The sequence below is a fragment of the Acinonyx jubatus genome, chromosome A1 (assembly GCF_027475565.1).
Source record: "Acinonyx jubatus isolate Ajub_Pintada_27869175 chromosome A1, VMU_Ajub_asm_v1.0, whole genome shotgun sequence".
NCBI classification, from domain to species: Eukaryota; Metazoa; Chordata; class Mammalia; order Carnivora; family Felidae; genus Acinonyx; species Acinonyx jubatus.
In genome coordinates, this window is record NC_069380.1 from 2,000,101 (window position 1) to 2,015,279 (window position 15,179).

At 47.5% G+C, this 15,179-nt stretch overlaps 1 protein-coding gene across 3 annotated transcripts in view; it reads right to left on the reverse strand.

Annotated features, from left to right (window-relative positions):
* The window catches only part of LATS2 (large tumor suppressor kinase 2), a 76,797-nt gene that overhangs the window by 50,327 nt on the left and 11,291 nt on the right, over positions 1–15,179 (reverse strand). Inside the window, exon 2 of one of the 3 annotated variants that reach the window (XM_027064518.2) lies at positions 13,202–13,761. In XM_027064518.2, coding sequence (XP_026920319.1) covers positions 13,202–13,540 — 339 coding nt within the window. In that variant the 5' untranslated portion in view covers positions 13,541–13,761. The other 2 variants (XM_027064519.2, XM_053206051.1) reach the window with 2 other exon arrangements.

Here is a 15,179-nt window from a genome sequence, read left to right on the forward strand (position 1 = left end):
GAATGTGTTAACAGTATTGTGATTATGTTTTTTATTCTGTTGTGTTTTGTATCTTTTTCTGTCTTTTAGAGATACATTTAAGTATACATGAGTGATAGGGGTACCTGGTGGCTCAGTCGGTTGAGTGTCTGATTCTTGATTTCAGCTCAGGTCATGATCTCATGGTCGTGAGATTGAGCCCCACACTGAGTGCACAGCCTGCTTGGGATTCTCCCTGTCCCTCTCTCTCTGCCCCTTCCCCACTCACCCGTGCTCTCTCTTCTATCTCAAAATAAATAAATAAACATTTTTTAAAAATAATAAAAACATATATGAGTGATAAATGAAATGATGCTATGTTTTTTAAATATCCTAGATACTATATGTTTTTTAAATATCCTAGATACTATACTTCAATTAAGTAACATACTTTCTAAAAAGTTGTCCAGAGAAAAATATTAATGTACTTTTAAATTTTTTCCAAAATAAAGAGTTAACCAAAACAACAAAGGAAATATAATATGGTAGGGGCGCCTGGGTGGCTTAGTCAGTTAAGCATCTGACTTCGGTTCAGGTCATGATCTGTCTGTGAACTGAAAGCCCCGTGTCGGGCTCTGTGCTAACAGCTCAGAGCCTGGAGCCTGTTTCAGATTCTGTGTGTGTCTCTCTCTGCCCCTCCCCTGCTCATGTCCTGTCTCTGTCTCAAAAATAAATAAACGTAAATAAATAAATAAATAAATAAATAAATAAAATATGGCCAAATAACAGTGATTATCCCTGGACAGTGGGTTGATGGGTCAACTCTACTATAGGAAAATGTCTTCCTCTTATAAATGGCAGGGTGACAGTTATTTCTCTCTTTCTCTTTCAAGTTTCATGGGTAAAACTGAGAGACTTCTAGCTTTGGGTCTGCCCCTTACCTGCTGTATAGCCTTAAACTGACATCATCTTTCTGGGTCTCCATTAATTCAACTGTGTAAAGAGTCCTGTGGGCTAGATAGTCCCTACGACCGTGTAGACCACGGTTCCCTGGATGGTGCTGAGAGAAACAGGAATTCAGAAAAGGGAGAGCCCCGCTTGTGCTGAAAAAGGCCACAACGATGAATCATGGCAGAAGTGGGGCGGAAGTGGGTAGACACGGCTGGGCTGGCGGGGAGTGCAAAGCCAGCGAGTGAAGCCAGTGTGGGAGAGAGCCGCACAGCTTGGTGGTAGTTGCCTCTTGTGTAAAGAGGCAAACACAGCTGGAGCAGGCGGGCTGTACGGGAACGAGAGAGATAACGGAGTCTGGTAAGTTAAGTGGAGATCAGACGGCAGGAAGAAGACGGGAGTGGATACCAAGGGAGTGGCTGACTGTCACCTTTTAGGAAAGAGATACTGGGTCAAAGAGACTATTAGAAGAATCTAGATGGAGAGCAGGGTGTTAGCACTGAAAAGACAAGGATGTGAAAGCTACACAGGAGAAAAAAATAGGAACTGGGGAAAGTATTCATTGGTGACTGAAGTAGAGATTATAGTCAAAGAGAAGTCAACGACAGAGGTCTCAACTTTTTTTGATGAACCCTCCCAGACCTTCTTGAGAGAAAGCGAGAGGAAAAAGGAGAGACAGAGCACACGTTTCATGTTGTAGGAGGAAGAGTTCTGAAACTACCAGTGAAATCCTGAAGGAAGGGCAGGCTGCATCTCTGCTGACTTGAGTCCTCTTTCTACTGGAGATCTCAGGAACCTTGGCCCAAAAGGTGGAGACCAAATATGGCAGACTGGAACCAAGCACACAGGACTTCGGAACAGATCGCCAGACACAGGAGGGGGCCTCTTACGTGAACACTTCCAGCCAAAAACACTGGAGGAACAGTGAGGACCCCAGAGCAGCAGTCGAATGAACCACGTGGCGTCCAGGGAGAAGGAGGAGGTGACAGGGGCACACGCACTTTCCAGAAGCCTCCTCTAAGGCCCTGGAGGCTGACGGCTGCCACAGAAGCCGATCCGCTCCAGTGCACCCCACTCATGGGGCCCCACCTGGGCCTTCTAGATGCCAAACGCCACTAGCTTTACAACGGCGCTCTGCGCAGTAAAAGCTTTCATAAACCCAACGAAATTACTTTAAACTTACATTGAATGTTTACTTGTTGGCCGGAGAAATGTCGGTACCGTTAATCATTTGTTTTGAAGCAACCTTTATTTCTGCCCAAGGTAATTCTTCTAATGTCGTGACTGACCGGATAGATACCAAAGCCACAAGAGCACACGCCTTGCACAGGTCAGAGCAAACCTCCTCTGTGTGATTCCCACTAAGGCTGGCGAGAGGGCGACGCCGTCCCCGTGAAGCTCCCTGAAACCCTGCTCTCCAGCCACCTCACACACTTCCCAGACCGATGACACACAGCACTGTGGTTCAGCCACCTTCCCTTGTGTGCCCACCACGGGCCGGGCACTTTACGTTCTTTCTGGTCTGCAGCACAACTCCTACCCCGGGACTGATGGTTACCCAAAGCGTAGAGATGAAGAACCGTGGGCTCAGACAAGTAAGTTGTTAGCCTGTGGTGACGGCCAGCGGGACACGTGGTTATGTTCTGGTCTCCTGACCAAACCCATCGCCTGACTTACCGAGATCCATTCCTCCTTACTAAGAGAAGCCCGGTTCTATCAGGGGCAGCCATGTGCCCAGCTAAGTACCCATTTCCAAGGCTGCTTTAACCTCTTGTGGCCAAGTGACTAGGTTCTGGCAGGTGAGGCGTGGAGGAACGCGCCTCAAGGAAGAGCCAGCGCCAGTTGGGCATCTTTGCTGCTGTGCTCCTGCCTCCTGCAAGCATCGCTGACTGGAGAGGTGCCAGCTGGTGCACCGGAGCTGGGAGGCTTGAATTGTGGAGAACAGAACCCAAAGAGGGGAGGAGCTTGGGTCCTTGAGGACACTGCAGAACCACCAAGCTGGCCGTGTCCGACCAACCTCCAGCCTTCATCATGTCCCCTATGGCTATTAAGCTCTGTAGCTAGGGATCTGTCACCAGCAGCTCAATTCGATTCCCAAATCATACTCCGAGCAAGCTCCGTCTGAACTGAAATCCAGTCTGTCCAACTCTAATAGCTGGAGATCTCTGCTGAGCCTTCACCATTTAGCCACAGCTATGCTAGATGCTCGGGGTAAGGGGGAGGGCATAAAGAATGGCATCAAGGGAAGAGAAACTTCCTACGGTTTCCCATATCTCCAGGAAAGACATCAAGTACACTTACAAAAATTCAAATTGTTGCGCGGAAAGATGAGTCAATTATACAAAATCACAAATCTGAAAAACAATTATGAAAAACATCTCCCTTCCCAATATACTTACTAAAGAAAATTCTAAAGATCCAAGATGAGTAGAACTTCCATAAAACTTGCATGATGAACGTATTCTGCGTTAAACTTGAGAACTACGAAACCCTGGTGGTAAATGAATGTTAACACCAAAACAAGGAGCAGCTGGGTAGTGACTATGATAATGAATGTGGCTTTTTTGTCGTTAAGTTTGAAATTTATAATAACTGCATGAAAAGTTAAAGGACGGAAAAAAAACCCCTCAATTTCCTTGTTGAGTTATCTCACAACGGGTTGGCAATGACAGGGACAGTTTAGGGAGCCCTGAACGGACTGCACGCAAACATCAGATTCGGATGTCAGAGCCACTTCCTAGGACCCACTCTACCGAGTTCAACGCAGAGCTGAGGTTGCAGGCAGTGGCTGCGCCTTCGTCACCATCCGGGCCCCTCAGGAAGGGCTCATATCCAAGGCCCACTCCTCACCAAATGAATCCAATCTTTAATGCTGGGTCTTGGGCAGCAGTACTTTTCCAACGTTCCCAAATTGGAAACCCACTGGGCGCAGGGAAAAGGAGGACCGTAGAATTATTCCACACCCTCTGTAGCACTTGCCGTATCTCCGGCACTTGCCGGGGGAAAGCGCTATGCGACAGAACATATTAAAATGCTCACTGATCACCTACTAGGGTGGCGTGAGCCATCTAATGGCCACAGCCATATTTGTAACGGCAAATAACCCAACACCTGCGCAAACTCGTAGCCCGTCGTTTCTAAAACCCAGCCAGAGAGCTCCGCTCGGCACACAACACACTGTGGGGCACACACCAAGCTGAACGTCCAGATGTTGCTGCCCTGGGCTTGTTATGGCCTGTCCTTCTCCCCAGAGGGCAGGCCTCGCCGACCTGTCAGCCAACTACTCTCCAGGACGACAAGTTCCCAAGTCGGCTAGCAGGTGGGCCACGCACCGGGAGGAGAGACATGATGTTCCTCAAGAGATGTATTTTGGTCTTGATGTACTAGACTCTGCATCCTGTTTTAAGAGGAAGATGGACCAGGGCACCGGGGGGCTCAGTCGGTTGAGCATCCGACTTCGGCCCAGGTCATGATCCCGCACTTCGTGGGTTCGAGCCCCGTGTCGGGCTCTCTGCTGATGGCTCAGAGCCCGGAGCCTGCTTCGGATTCTGTGTCTCCCTCTCTCTCTGCCCCTCCCCCACTCACACTCTGTCTCTGTCTCCCCCCAAAATAAGTAAATGGTAAAAAAAAAAAAAAAAAAAAAAGAGGGCGATAAATCCGACCTCAGACACTTAAATAAGGGCCTCCTCTCAAAATATGGCAGTTTTCCGCTACTTACGTCTGCAAAACTGTCACCACTGTCTATTACCACACGCCTACCGCCACTGTTAAGAATGCAGAACAAACCACCAACCTGACAGAGGTGTCATTTTGTAGGAGTCGCAGAACTCATTGTTGGCAGGGTTGGAAACAGAGAGACAGTTTAAAAAATGTTTAAAAGAAACTTGGCGAAATAGAAACCGTCGGAATTTGCCAGTTGTCCGAGTACTCGCTTGTCCGAATCCTTCCGTTTCTAGAATGTTTTCTGAGTCAATCAGGGATGTCTATGGAGGTTTATGCAAAAGGCTGTTCATCACAGCGTTAACTGAACGAGGAGCCATCACACCGAGGCGGCTCCTGTGCCTCCATCGATGCGAGCAAAGCAAACCCGTGCCTGTGAGGCCGCCAGGAGAGGGAATCGGAACCTGAGGACAACTGACCATCCAGAGCCGGCCGGGCTTTCCCGAACAAGGTGACCGCTGAAGTGTGGCCACGCAAATACTCCTCTTGCTCTGCTTCTGCGTCTTCCCCCACGAAAGTCTCTCCCTGAGCGCCCGTCGGTGGAGCACTCGTAGCCACTTCCGAGTTGCGGCCGCCAACCGGAGTCGTCTTTGCTCGGGTCAGCTTCCAAAACGTTTAACGTGCTTCGGTTACCCGTGCACACCATTTATTTACAATGAGCTATAAAACTTCCATTTGGACAGTGGAATACAATACAGGTGTGGAAAATGGGAACGTTTATAACGAATCATCCGTCCCTCCGTTCAAACAGCAGATGTTTTTGAGAGTGTGCAGTCTTAGGTCCAGGAGAATGAAGACCAGAACAAAACCACTGCCTAACGGGGCTTAACTCTGAAGAGACAAATGGATATTACACAACATACGCAACGAAACACTCAGGAACAAATTGTGATAAACGCTATGAAGGGAAATTGCTGGAATGACAGAGAATAAAACAGAGGGATCTGGTTTAGACTAGGGGGGTCAGAAATTACTTTTCTGAATCTGTGACAGCAAGACAAGGCTTCAAAAGGAGTAGGCAGTTCTCAGGCCAGACAGGGCCAGTGCTGGGAAGTGGGAGGGAAGGCAGTGAAGCCCGCGGGGCCACAGCACCAACTGCAGGACACGGGGTGTGACCGGAGGCTGGGACACGGCCCTGCCTGCGGGTCAGGAATTCATCCCAAGTGCAGTGGAAAGGTTTCGAGAAGGAAATGACAGGATCTTTTCCTTTTCAGAATGACTACGGGGAGGGTTCTGTGCAGGGAACAGATGAGGAGGGGCCGGGAGGTACCGTAGGCAGTGCCATCAGGCAAAGGCGGAGGCTTGGCAGGTGGGGGGACGGGGAGGGGGAGTGTGAACACGCAGGGCACAGTCTGGCAGGGAACTGACTGGCCGCGACGATGGGTAAGGAGGGTGAGAAGAGACAGATTATACACGTATGCTTTTTGTAAAGGAAGAAGTGGGATCATCCTGCAAATACTGTTTTTCCGACCTGGCATGTCCCTCCTTTCCTTAAACTCCTTTAGTCGGAAAAAAACTTGGTCACTTTTATACCAAAATGTTCAGAGTGATCATATCTGAGCTGACAGAACTACAAGCAATTTTTCTTTTCTTCTTACACTCTTCTGTAGTTTTCAAGCTTCCACAACGAACACATACTACTTTCAAAACTAGGGGGAGGCCTGTGTGGTGTGTTGGGGGGGAGAGTATAAAACAAGGGTATGATGTGCTTGCGTCTTGTCAAATGAATTTTAAATAGCCGACTTTAATAAAATATACAGTTTATCTTTCGCAAGGCCACATTTAATTTGAGAGGCAAAGGCAAAAAAAAAAAAAAAAAAAAAAGAGGGGGAAAGCAAGGAACTGCTACACCCAAAAACCATTGTAATACAATTTCCTGTCACATTACTGGCATTCCTAAACTTAAGTGTTTCTTTTTTCCTTCTCCTCTTATTGACATTTCTGGGCAGTACCGGGTGGGTGTTGGTAACCCTGAAAAGTGGTTCCCTTCCCAGAGGAAGGGACAAGGAGGAAATGTGCATGTTATCTAAACTCCTTTTTTCATTAGCAAAACCCCTGCATTACAGAGAAATGATCTCGAGGCCGGGCTTGTCACCAGGATAAAGAACAGCACTTCGGGGTTAACACTTCTCTAGGTCAACGTCTGGCGCTTTCCGGAGGACGCCTCCCGTCCGAGCGAAACACGCTACGAGGCCGGGTGGTGTCTGTCCTCTTCCAGCCCCGACGAGTCCCGAGTCGGCGAGGGCTCTGTGCGGCCGGCCCAGGGGGAACCGTCTCTGCAAAGCGGCCCGGCTGCACCCACGGCGCGTGCGCAAACTCGCCCCGCGCGCACGGCCCTGGGCACCTGGACGCCCGGCGGACGCGGCCCCCAGAGGCCAAGTGCAACGACAGCGTGACCACCTGGCCGCACAACGCTAGGCATCGAGCCCCCGCGTAACTATGGAGGTCTGAGTAGGACCAGCTGGAGCCCAGGAGGAAGACTCAAGCCGCTGCAGGAGGGCTCTGAACTGAACCGTACCGCCAGCTGCCCGGATCCAGGCAGGGGAAGGTGGAAGCCGATGTCAGCAGCCAACAGAAAAGCTGGAAAAGCCCCCGGCACACGCGAAGCAGAAGGTGCGGGCGGCGGCGGCCAGGCCAGGGATCCGGGGGCCAGGGATCCGGGGCCGGTGCGTACAGTGGGCGGGGCGTCCCTGGAGAGGATCGGATGGGGCCTGTGGCCGGTGGGCGAGGGGTCCTGGGGACAGGAAGGGCTGAGCAAGTGCCGCCAGCCCCAGAGAGCAAGAGGACACAAGGGAAAGGAAAGGGCCAAGTCACGGAGCAGAAACGCCCACCAGGACCGGGCGCACAGGAGCCAACACAGAAAATGGCCAGCAACACGCACACTGCAAGTTAAAGCCAGAGCTCTGCATGACCACACTAAGGGAACACTGAAGTCTGTCCTCTCCAGTGTGTGTCATAAGCACGTCTAACAACCCTTACCGAAGATAACAAGGTCAGTAGGAGCTGGGGGCGGAGGGGAGGGGGGCAAAAGAGAGACCTCCAATCACGTACCACAGTTTCCTGGGCAGTACTGGGGTCCATGGGAATGCATCTCGAATGTTTGCTGTGTAGTTTCAGCAAGGTTAGCTGTGCAAGTGCTTGGAGCAGTACTTGGCCAGGAGGTAGGGGTCCACACCAGTGTCTGCCCTTTGTCCCTGAGGCCCCAAGGCCCCCCAGGCCTCGCCCCTGTGCAGCGCCACTCTTGTGGCAAAAGGACCAGGGTCCCAGAAGAACTTGTGGAATGGGTTGAGAAACCTGATTTTTCTACACTTTTTGGCTTGAGAATGCAAAGAAATTCACTCCCCCCCCCCCTTTTCCTATTAACCAGATCACCTCAGATTTATTTGGTGCTGTGATCATTATTCTCAGGAAACCTGCCTCTGAATATACAGCCTGACCGTGGGCTTTTTTCTTAGGCCACATTTGGTGTAATCAATCAATGTGTTTGTTTACATTTCTTCGTACCTTCATTCCAATAAAGCTTTAAGTCACTTAAACATTCACAATAAAGTGAGGAAAAACTGGATTAAGTCAGGATTAGGAAATTGATGCTAACACAGAAATTCAGGCCTAGAAGAATATAGCAATAAAAAGCCAGGGCCCTAAAAGAGTCTTGGAAGCTGCCAGACTTGGCAACCCCCACAGGGGATCGACAAGGGAGGTGCTTGAAGGCCAGGATATGGGGCAGTCCCCGGAGAAAGTGCACGTGCTAAATGCTCCAGAGAAGCAAAAAATGTCTCCTGGTACTCGCTTCTGAGAGAAAGTTCTCATCGAAGTCTTCCTCTGGAGGACACAAGGTGATACCATGTTAGCTGTTCTACGGAGCGCAGGCTACTACTGAACAGGAACCTTGCCACCGCGAGGCCCCCATGCCATCTGTCCATCCGTGCGCCCCGAGAAGCCTGGAGTGTGGCGAGCCTGCCCCGTCAGACGCTTCCACCTGCTGACCCGCCGCAATTCAGTAAGAGCACACAAATCACATGCTTCTGAGAAGCAGACGTGTCACACGTATTCACATCACTGCAACATCAGATTAGTGGTTTTTAAAAATTTGTCAGGAGGGACACCTGGATGGCTCACACAGTTAAGTGTCCGACTCTTGATTTTGGCTCAGGTCGCGATCCCACAGTTGTGGGAACAAGCCCTGTGTCGGCCTCTGTGCTGACAGCACAGAGCCTGCTTGGGACCCTCTCTTTCCCTCTCTCTCGGTCCCTCCCCCCTCTCAAAATAAATAAACATTAAAAAATAAATAATTAATTAAAATCTGTCAGGGAGAGAAAGAGGGAAAAACCTGGTAATATCATCACTTGACAAAAATGAACTACTGGGACCTCATGAAGATAAAAAGCTTCTGCACCGCAAAGGAAACAATCAACAAAACTAAAAGGCAACCAATGGGATGGGAAAAGATATTTGCAAATGACATATCAGACAAAGGGCTAGTATCCAAAATCTATAAAGAGCTCACCGAACTCCACACCCGAAAAACAAATAATCCAGTTAAGAAAGGGGCAGAAAACATGAATAGACACTTCTCTAAAGAAGCCATCCAGATGGCCAACAGGCACATGAGAAGATGCTCAATGTCGCTCCTCATCAGGGAAATACAAATCAAAACCACACTCAGATACCACCTCACGCCAGTCAGAGTGGCCAAAATGAACAAATCAGGAGACTATAGATGCTGGAGAGGATGTGGAGAAATGGGAACCCTCTTGCACTGCTGGTGGGAATGCAAACTGGTGCAGCCACTCTGGAAAACAGTGTGGAGGTTCCTCAAAAAATTAAAAATAGATCTACTCTACAACCCAGCAATAGCACTGCTAGGAATTTACCCAAGGGACACAGGAGTGCTGATGCATAGGGGCACCCGTGCCCCCATGTTTATAGCAGCACTCTCAACAATAGCCAAATCATGGAAAGAGCCTCAATGTCCATCAACTGATGAATGGATAAAGAAATTGTGGTTTATATACACAATGGAATACTACGCAGCAATGAGAAAGAATGAAATATGGCCTTTTGTAGCAACGTGGATGGAACTGGAGAGTGTGATGCTAAGTGAAATAACTCATACAGAGAAAGACAGATACCATATGTTTTCACTCTTATGTGGATCCTGAGAAACTTAACAGAAGACCATGGGGGAGGGGAAGGAGGAAGAAAAAAGGGTTAGAGAGGGAGGGAGCCAAAACATAAGAGACTCTTAAAAACTAAGAACTGAGGGTTGATGGGGGGTGGGGGAGAGGGGAAAGTGGGTGACAGGCATTGAGGAGGGCACCTGTTGGGATGAGCACTGGGTGTTGTATGGAAACCAATTTGACAATAAATTTCATGTTAAAAAAATACATATCATCACTTGAAACCATTAAGAGTACAAGAAAAACTGAAACTAAATTTTATAAGATAAAGTAAATGCTAAATTTAATTACCAATGCCAATATTAAAAGTATCCAATGATACAAAACATGACACTCATAACCAAAAAACTTATCTTTACAATTCCTTAAATCTAAATTGATTTGTTTCTAGAGAGAGAAAGAGAGCATTTGTGTGCAAGCAGGGGAGGGGCAGAGGGAGAGGGAGAGAGGCTCAGTCCCAAGACCCTGGTATCATCACCTGAGCTAGAATCAAGAGGCCGATGCTTAACGAACTGAGCCACCCCGGCACCCCTTAACTCTATAAAGAACAGGGGCGCCAGGGTGGCTTAGTCAGTTGAGCATCCACTCTTAATTTCAGCTCAGGCCATAATCCCAGGGTCCTGAGATCAAGTTCCTCGTCGGATTCTGTGCTGAGCGTGAAGCCTGCTTGAGATTCTCTCTTGCTCCCCCCTCCCCTGCTCGTGTTCTCTCTCTAAAAAAAAAAAAAGAAAAGGAGAAACAGAACAGCTCCTTGCATAAGGAATATTAATCTATTGGCCTTTTTTTGTATAGAAATTTTCATAAGCCTTTAGTCATGTATGTGTGAAATATTTTAGACACTATCATTTGACATATACACTATATCATTACACAGAAAATACTTAGTCTTTTTCTAGAAATTTCTATTTAAAGATATTTCAATTAAAAACATACCCAGGAGCGCCTGGCTGGCATGCGACTCTTGCTCTTGGGATCGTGAGTTTGAGCCCCACATTGGGTGCAGAGATAACTTAAATTTAAAAAATAATTTTTTTAAATATATACCCAGTACATGCTAGTTACACAGGTGTAATTCACTGGGTGAAATTCACCCAGCTGTACACTTAGGAATCATGTACTTCTCTTATGTAAATTTTGTTTTATTACGAAAAGCCTAAAAGAAAACACTCCCTTATAAACATTCGGGCAAATATTTCCAGTTAGTCTCAGGTCAAGTAAAATGGGGAAAAATGTGTGCGCATGCACATACGATGGATAAAACGGTGCATATAAAAGTGCGTAAGACCTCGGGAAAACCTGGAGTTTACTGCCATTGTGATTAATATTAGGACTAAAAATGACACTTAAACTCAAAATACAAGAGAACATAACTGAACCTACATTAAAAGGCAATATAGTAGGAGACAAAGGAAAAAGGAAAGCTGCAACACTAGAAGTCTCTGTGCCTATTACACTGGATCTGATCATCTGAGCTATGGGAGACCGAACTCTAGAGCTACTGTTGATCCTTTCCACGCATGCTACTTGGGTTCCCGTCAGGACTTTCTGACCGGAATTCTCTAAAAGCAAAATGCATCCTGTATACAGACCAAAAAACGGTCCAAAGTGGACTGTGAGGGTGAAGGCAGAACTGTTTTACTTTACAAAGTAACACTACACACTAAAGTGATTGAATTATTTCAGGAGCATTAAATACGGCAAATGGAGTCCTTTCTGCCAGCAATTAACATAAATTAAATGTTGATGGGAACTTCACTGGTGTCACGATCCTTAATTTTACTGTATTTGTATTTTACTGTCTTGGATACAGCACCGGCTCCATTATTTCTTGCACTGTAATTATCACTAATGGATTCTGCCATAATGAGATCCCACCTGTATTTTGGATTATTTGCTTCACTTGTTTCTTTTTACCACAGCTGAAACACAACTGCAAAGAACACCCTGCTCTGATTACCTCTTTTGTTTGCAAGCGATTTACAGAAGATTTTAGGCTTTGCTGTTGGGTTTCAGAAGTCTCTGCGATCTTACTGGTATTTCCCCAGGACTGCTCCTTCCTACTTTCAAAACCATCAAGTTCTGTTTGTCAGGGGATAGCACTTGGCAGCGTGTTTAACTTCATATTTTCACAATGAGAAAGGTCATGCCTCTGCTGTCAGCTTCCACTGCTAAAACACTCGGCACCACATTATTCATGATCCTGTGCTTTATAAAAGCAACTTTCAACTCAACAATGCTTGCTTTACACAAGTTAATCCCAGTATATCCCAAAGTGTCAAGGAAGTGCCCTGCAAAATAGCACGATTAGTTTCACAAACATATCATCTGAAAAATGTAAATTCTCTAGCTCAGTTCTATGGTAATCACCTGCAACCAGAAGGCTGAGATTGCTTTTGGAAATAAGAGGGCATTGTTAGCCTTTTCCTGTGACTGTGAGGCCAGGAGTAGGTAATTAGGTTATTTCTAAGAAACTAAAAGTGCTCAAGCCATCTTGATATGCTTTGAGCATGAAATCTTACTAATTTTCCAAGGCAGCAAAAATGCCTAGCTTATTTCCATTTTCATGCAACTGTGACTTTTAAGATGACAGATGGTAACAAAGCATTAGCCTTCAGACGTCCCTTTAGAAGGCAATTACCTTTTTACCAGTTCCATTTTACTAAAGACATTTTTACCTGGCCGGACACTAGTTCCATTTTACATGGTCCTGCCCTCAACCTGGGTTTTACGTAGCTATACCAATCACGACAGGATCATAAATGCATAGCTGTCAGTTGTGTGCTTCTATGTTATTGGCACCACCTCCTTCCTTATTAAGGTGTCTCTTATTCTTAAGCAACCGAACAGTCAGACCACACGTGTTGCCACCAGTCTGATGACCTCTCAAGCCTGCTCACTTCCCTAACATAGCCACATCTCCTCTACCAGTATACACAGCAGGAGAAAACAGAGTCTAAGAAGAGCCAATTCATGTTAATCAACCTTCCCCTTCACTAAGTAAAAAAATGCACAGACCAAAAACAAGGGAAGCCAGTGTCTTCCCCATGACCGTTCCGAATAAGCCCAAATAAACCCCAAAGAAAGGGCAAGTGTGAAAGCCCTTCACCCCTTTACACGGACAGAACAGAGAATGCACATGGTACCACTGCAGTAGAGTTCACAAGTGTCTGGATCCTGCGTGAAAAGGAAAAGCAGCCAAGAGACCCTTCTGGAGAGAAGGTGGAAAACAATACAACGGCACACCGGAAGGGCCTCGGATTTCGACCTGGAAACACTTTTCTTAGTAGCTAAGTCGGGGCCTTGGAGGGGCAGCCGCAGGACCTTTGGCTGCCTCCACTGTGCTCCGACGGCTGGCTTACTGTAACTGCCCCCACGGGAGCCTCGGGTGCACCCACCTGGTCGCATCCCGCGTTCACCAATTCCTGCAGCATCTGCCGGTTTACTTCTGCAGCTGCGGAAGTGCCCGATTCATTAGCGAAAGGCAACAGGGAGTATCTGATTTCTCTCAGGGCTTTCTGGTAAGGTCCGAACTTCGGGGTGGCTCTCGTCTGCTGCTGCCGGGCAGCATCCTTGCCCCCCAGGACTTTGGCGGCCAGGGGAGCGTCACTGTTTGGTCCCACCGGCAGGCCCTGAGCGGAAGACTTGGACGGCTGCTTTAAGCCCTCTCGGATCTCCTGCAGTCGCTGGCGGCTGTTTCCAGAATAAGTCGTGGCAGGAAAAGTCTTTGGCCTCATTGTTAGTCCAGTTTCCTTTTACCATAAATACAATCTTCTTAAAGTGTTTTATTATGAAAAAAAAAAAAAAAAGAAAAAAGAAAAACTGTCAACAGTATCAGTTAGTTGTAAACATACTTTCAAAACAATTTCCTTTTGAAAATTTTCTTTCCTTCAATATTTGCAGTTCCTATGGAGAACCTAAAATTTTCCAGAGACTTCATTCCGAAGATCATCAGTATCTGAAAAAGCAAATGGAAAGAACATACTCATTGATGGTCTTCACATACTGTTGACAATACTTTTCAGAAACGGGCAATGATCTTGAAAATATTCCACTTGAAAGGATTAAGAAAGAACACATCACCTCTCAGAAATGATAAAAAGTGTTCAGCTCTAGTTGGCGCCCATGACATCTAGGGCTGTCCCAAGATGTTTCCTGTAACATGTAATCTGTAATAAAGTAAATCTCCACAAGCTCATATTACTTACAAATATTCACCTCAGAGTAAGAACAGTAAGTAGTATTAACGGATCGTTCACTCGAAATACTTCATTATAATACAATTTCACTTTGAAACTTGCAGCTTGAGTGTTTAGGGTTAAACCTTCCACGTGAGGTCTTGGATTTCTGGCTTGTTCCTAATAACCACTCAGTTCGTAGCACACACCTTTGTCTCTTATCTCTGTGGCTTTACTAACCCTTCCCCCGACCTGCACCTGTGGTCCTTCCATGTCTTTGCAAAGTTTGCCGTCTAAAGCCCTCCCAGACTTCCTGAAAGACGCCACAAACGTGTCACATTAAAAGTGTCCTATATCGCAAGTGAAAGAAGTTCTAACACAATGTGTTATGAGACTTTGAAAGTAACAACTCCCTGGGTTTTTTTATAAAATGGTCACCTTCTTATCAGCATTTTGACCTAAATACCAAAATAAAAATATGTTTCTTGGAGACACTGATCCTTACGCGGACGGGGACTGGTAAAATCACGTGGGTGATTCCGTTCTCAGAGCGCACTGCGACCGTACCGACAAGCGGCTGTACCAGTAAAGGTGATCCGTGTGGATCGCCTAGCACACTTGAGCACAGAAACGGCCCCCACGCGCAGAGCCAGAGACCCCAAAGCCATTGCCGGTAGTCAGCGAGACCTACCCCAGGCCTAATTGACTGAATTCTCCGTTGTTGTTGCATTCGGAAAACAAGATGCTGCCCTTGGCAGCCAGCTCCCCCGGAAGCAGGATCTAGCTCAAGCCACTTGCCGGCTGGGTGACCTTGAGCGAGTCCTCTAACTCCCCGTGCGTGCGAGGCACAGCACGAAGCCTGGCAAGAGGGCGGTGGGCAGCTGCGAGAAAGAGCGCGCATGCGTCTGGCGCCGTAGCACTGGCGGCACAGCCAGTCTTGGGGGAACCGCGCCGTCTGCCACTCGAGTACGCCTTACGTCGCTTATGTCGTCAGCTCTCGCGACCCGAGCGCGGGTGCCCACGGTGGCAAAAGAGAAGGCCTGCGCGGCCGCTGGGCTCACGCCCCAAGTTCCGGCGGGCCCGCTCCCTTTCCTTCCTGTTTTGCCCTCACTCCTTCCACTCCTTTTAGCCCATAGGACTCGGGGAGCAAACTGTAAAGGATAAGCATTTTGCATTTTAATCAGCAAAGAAAAACTGA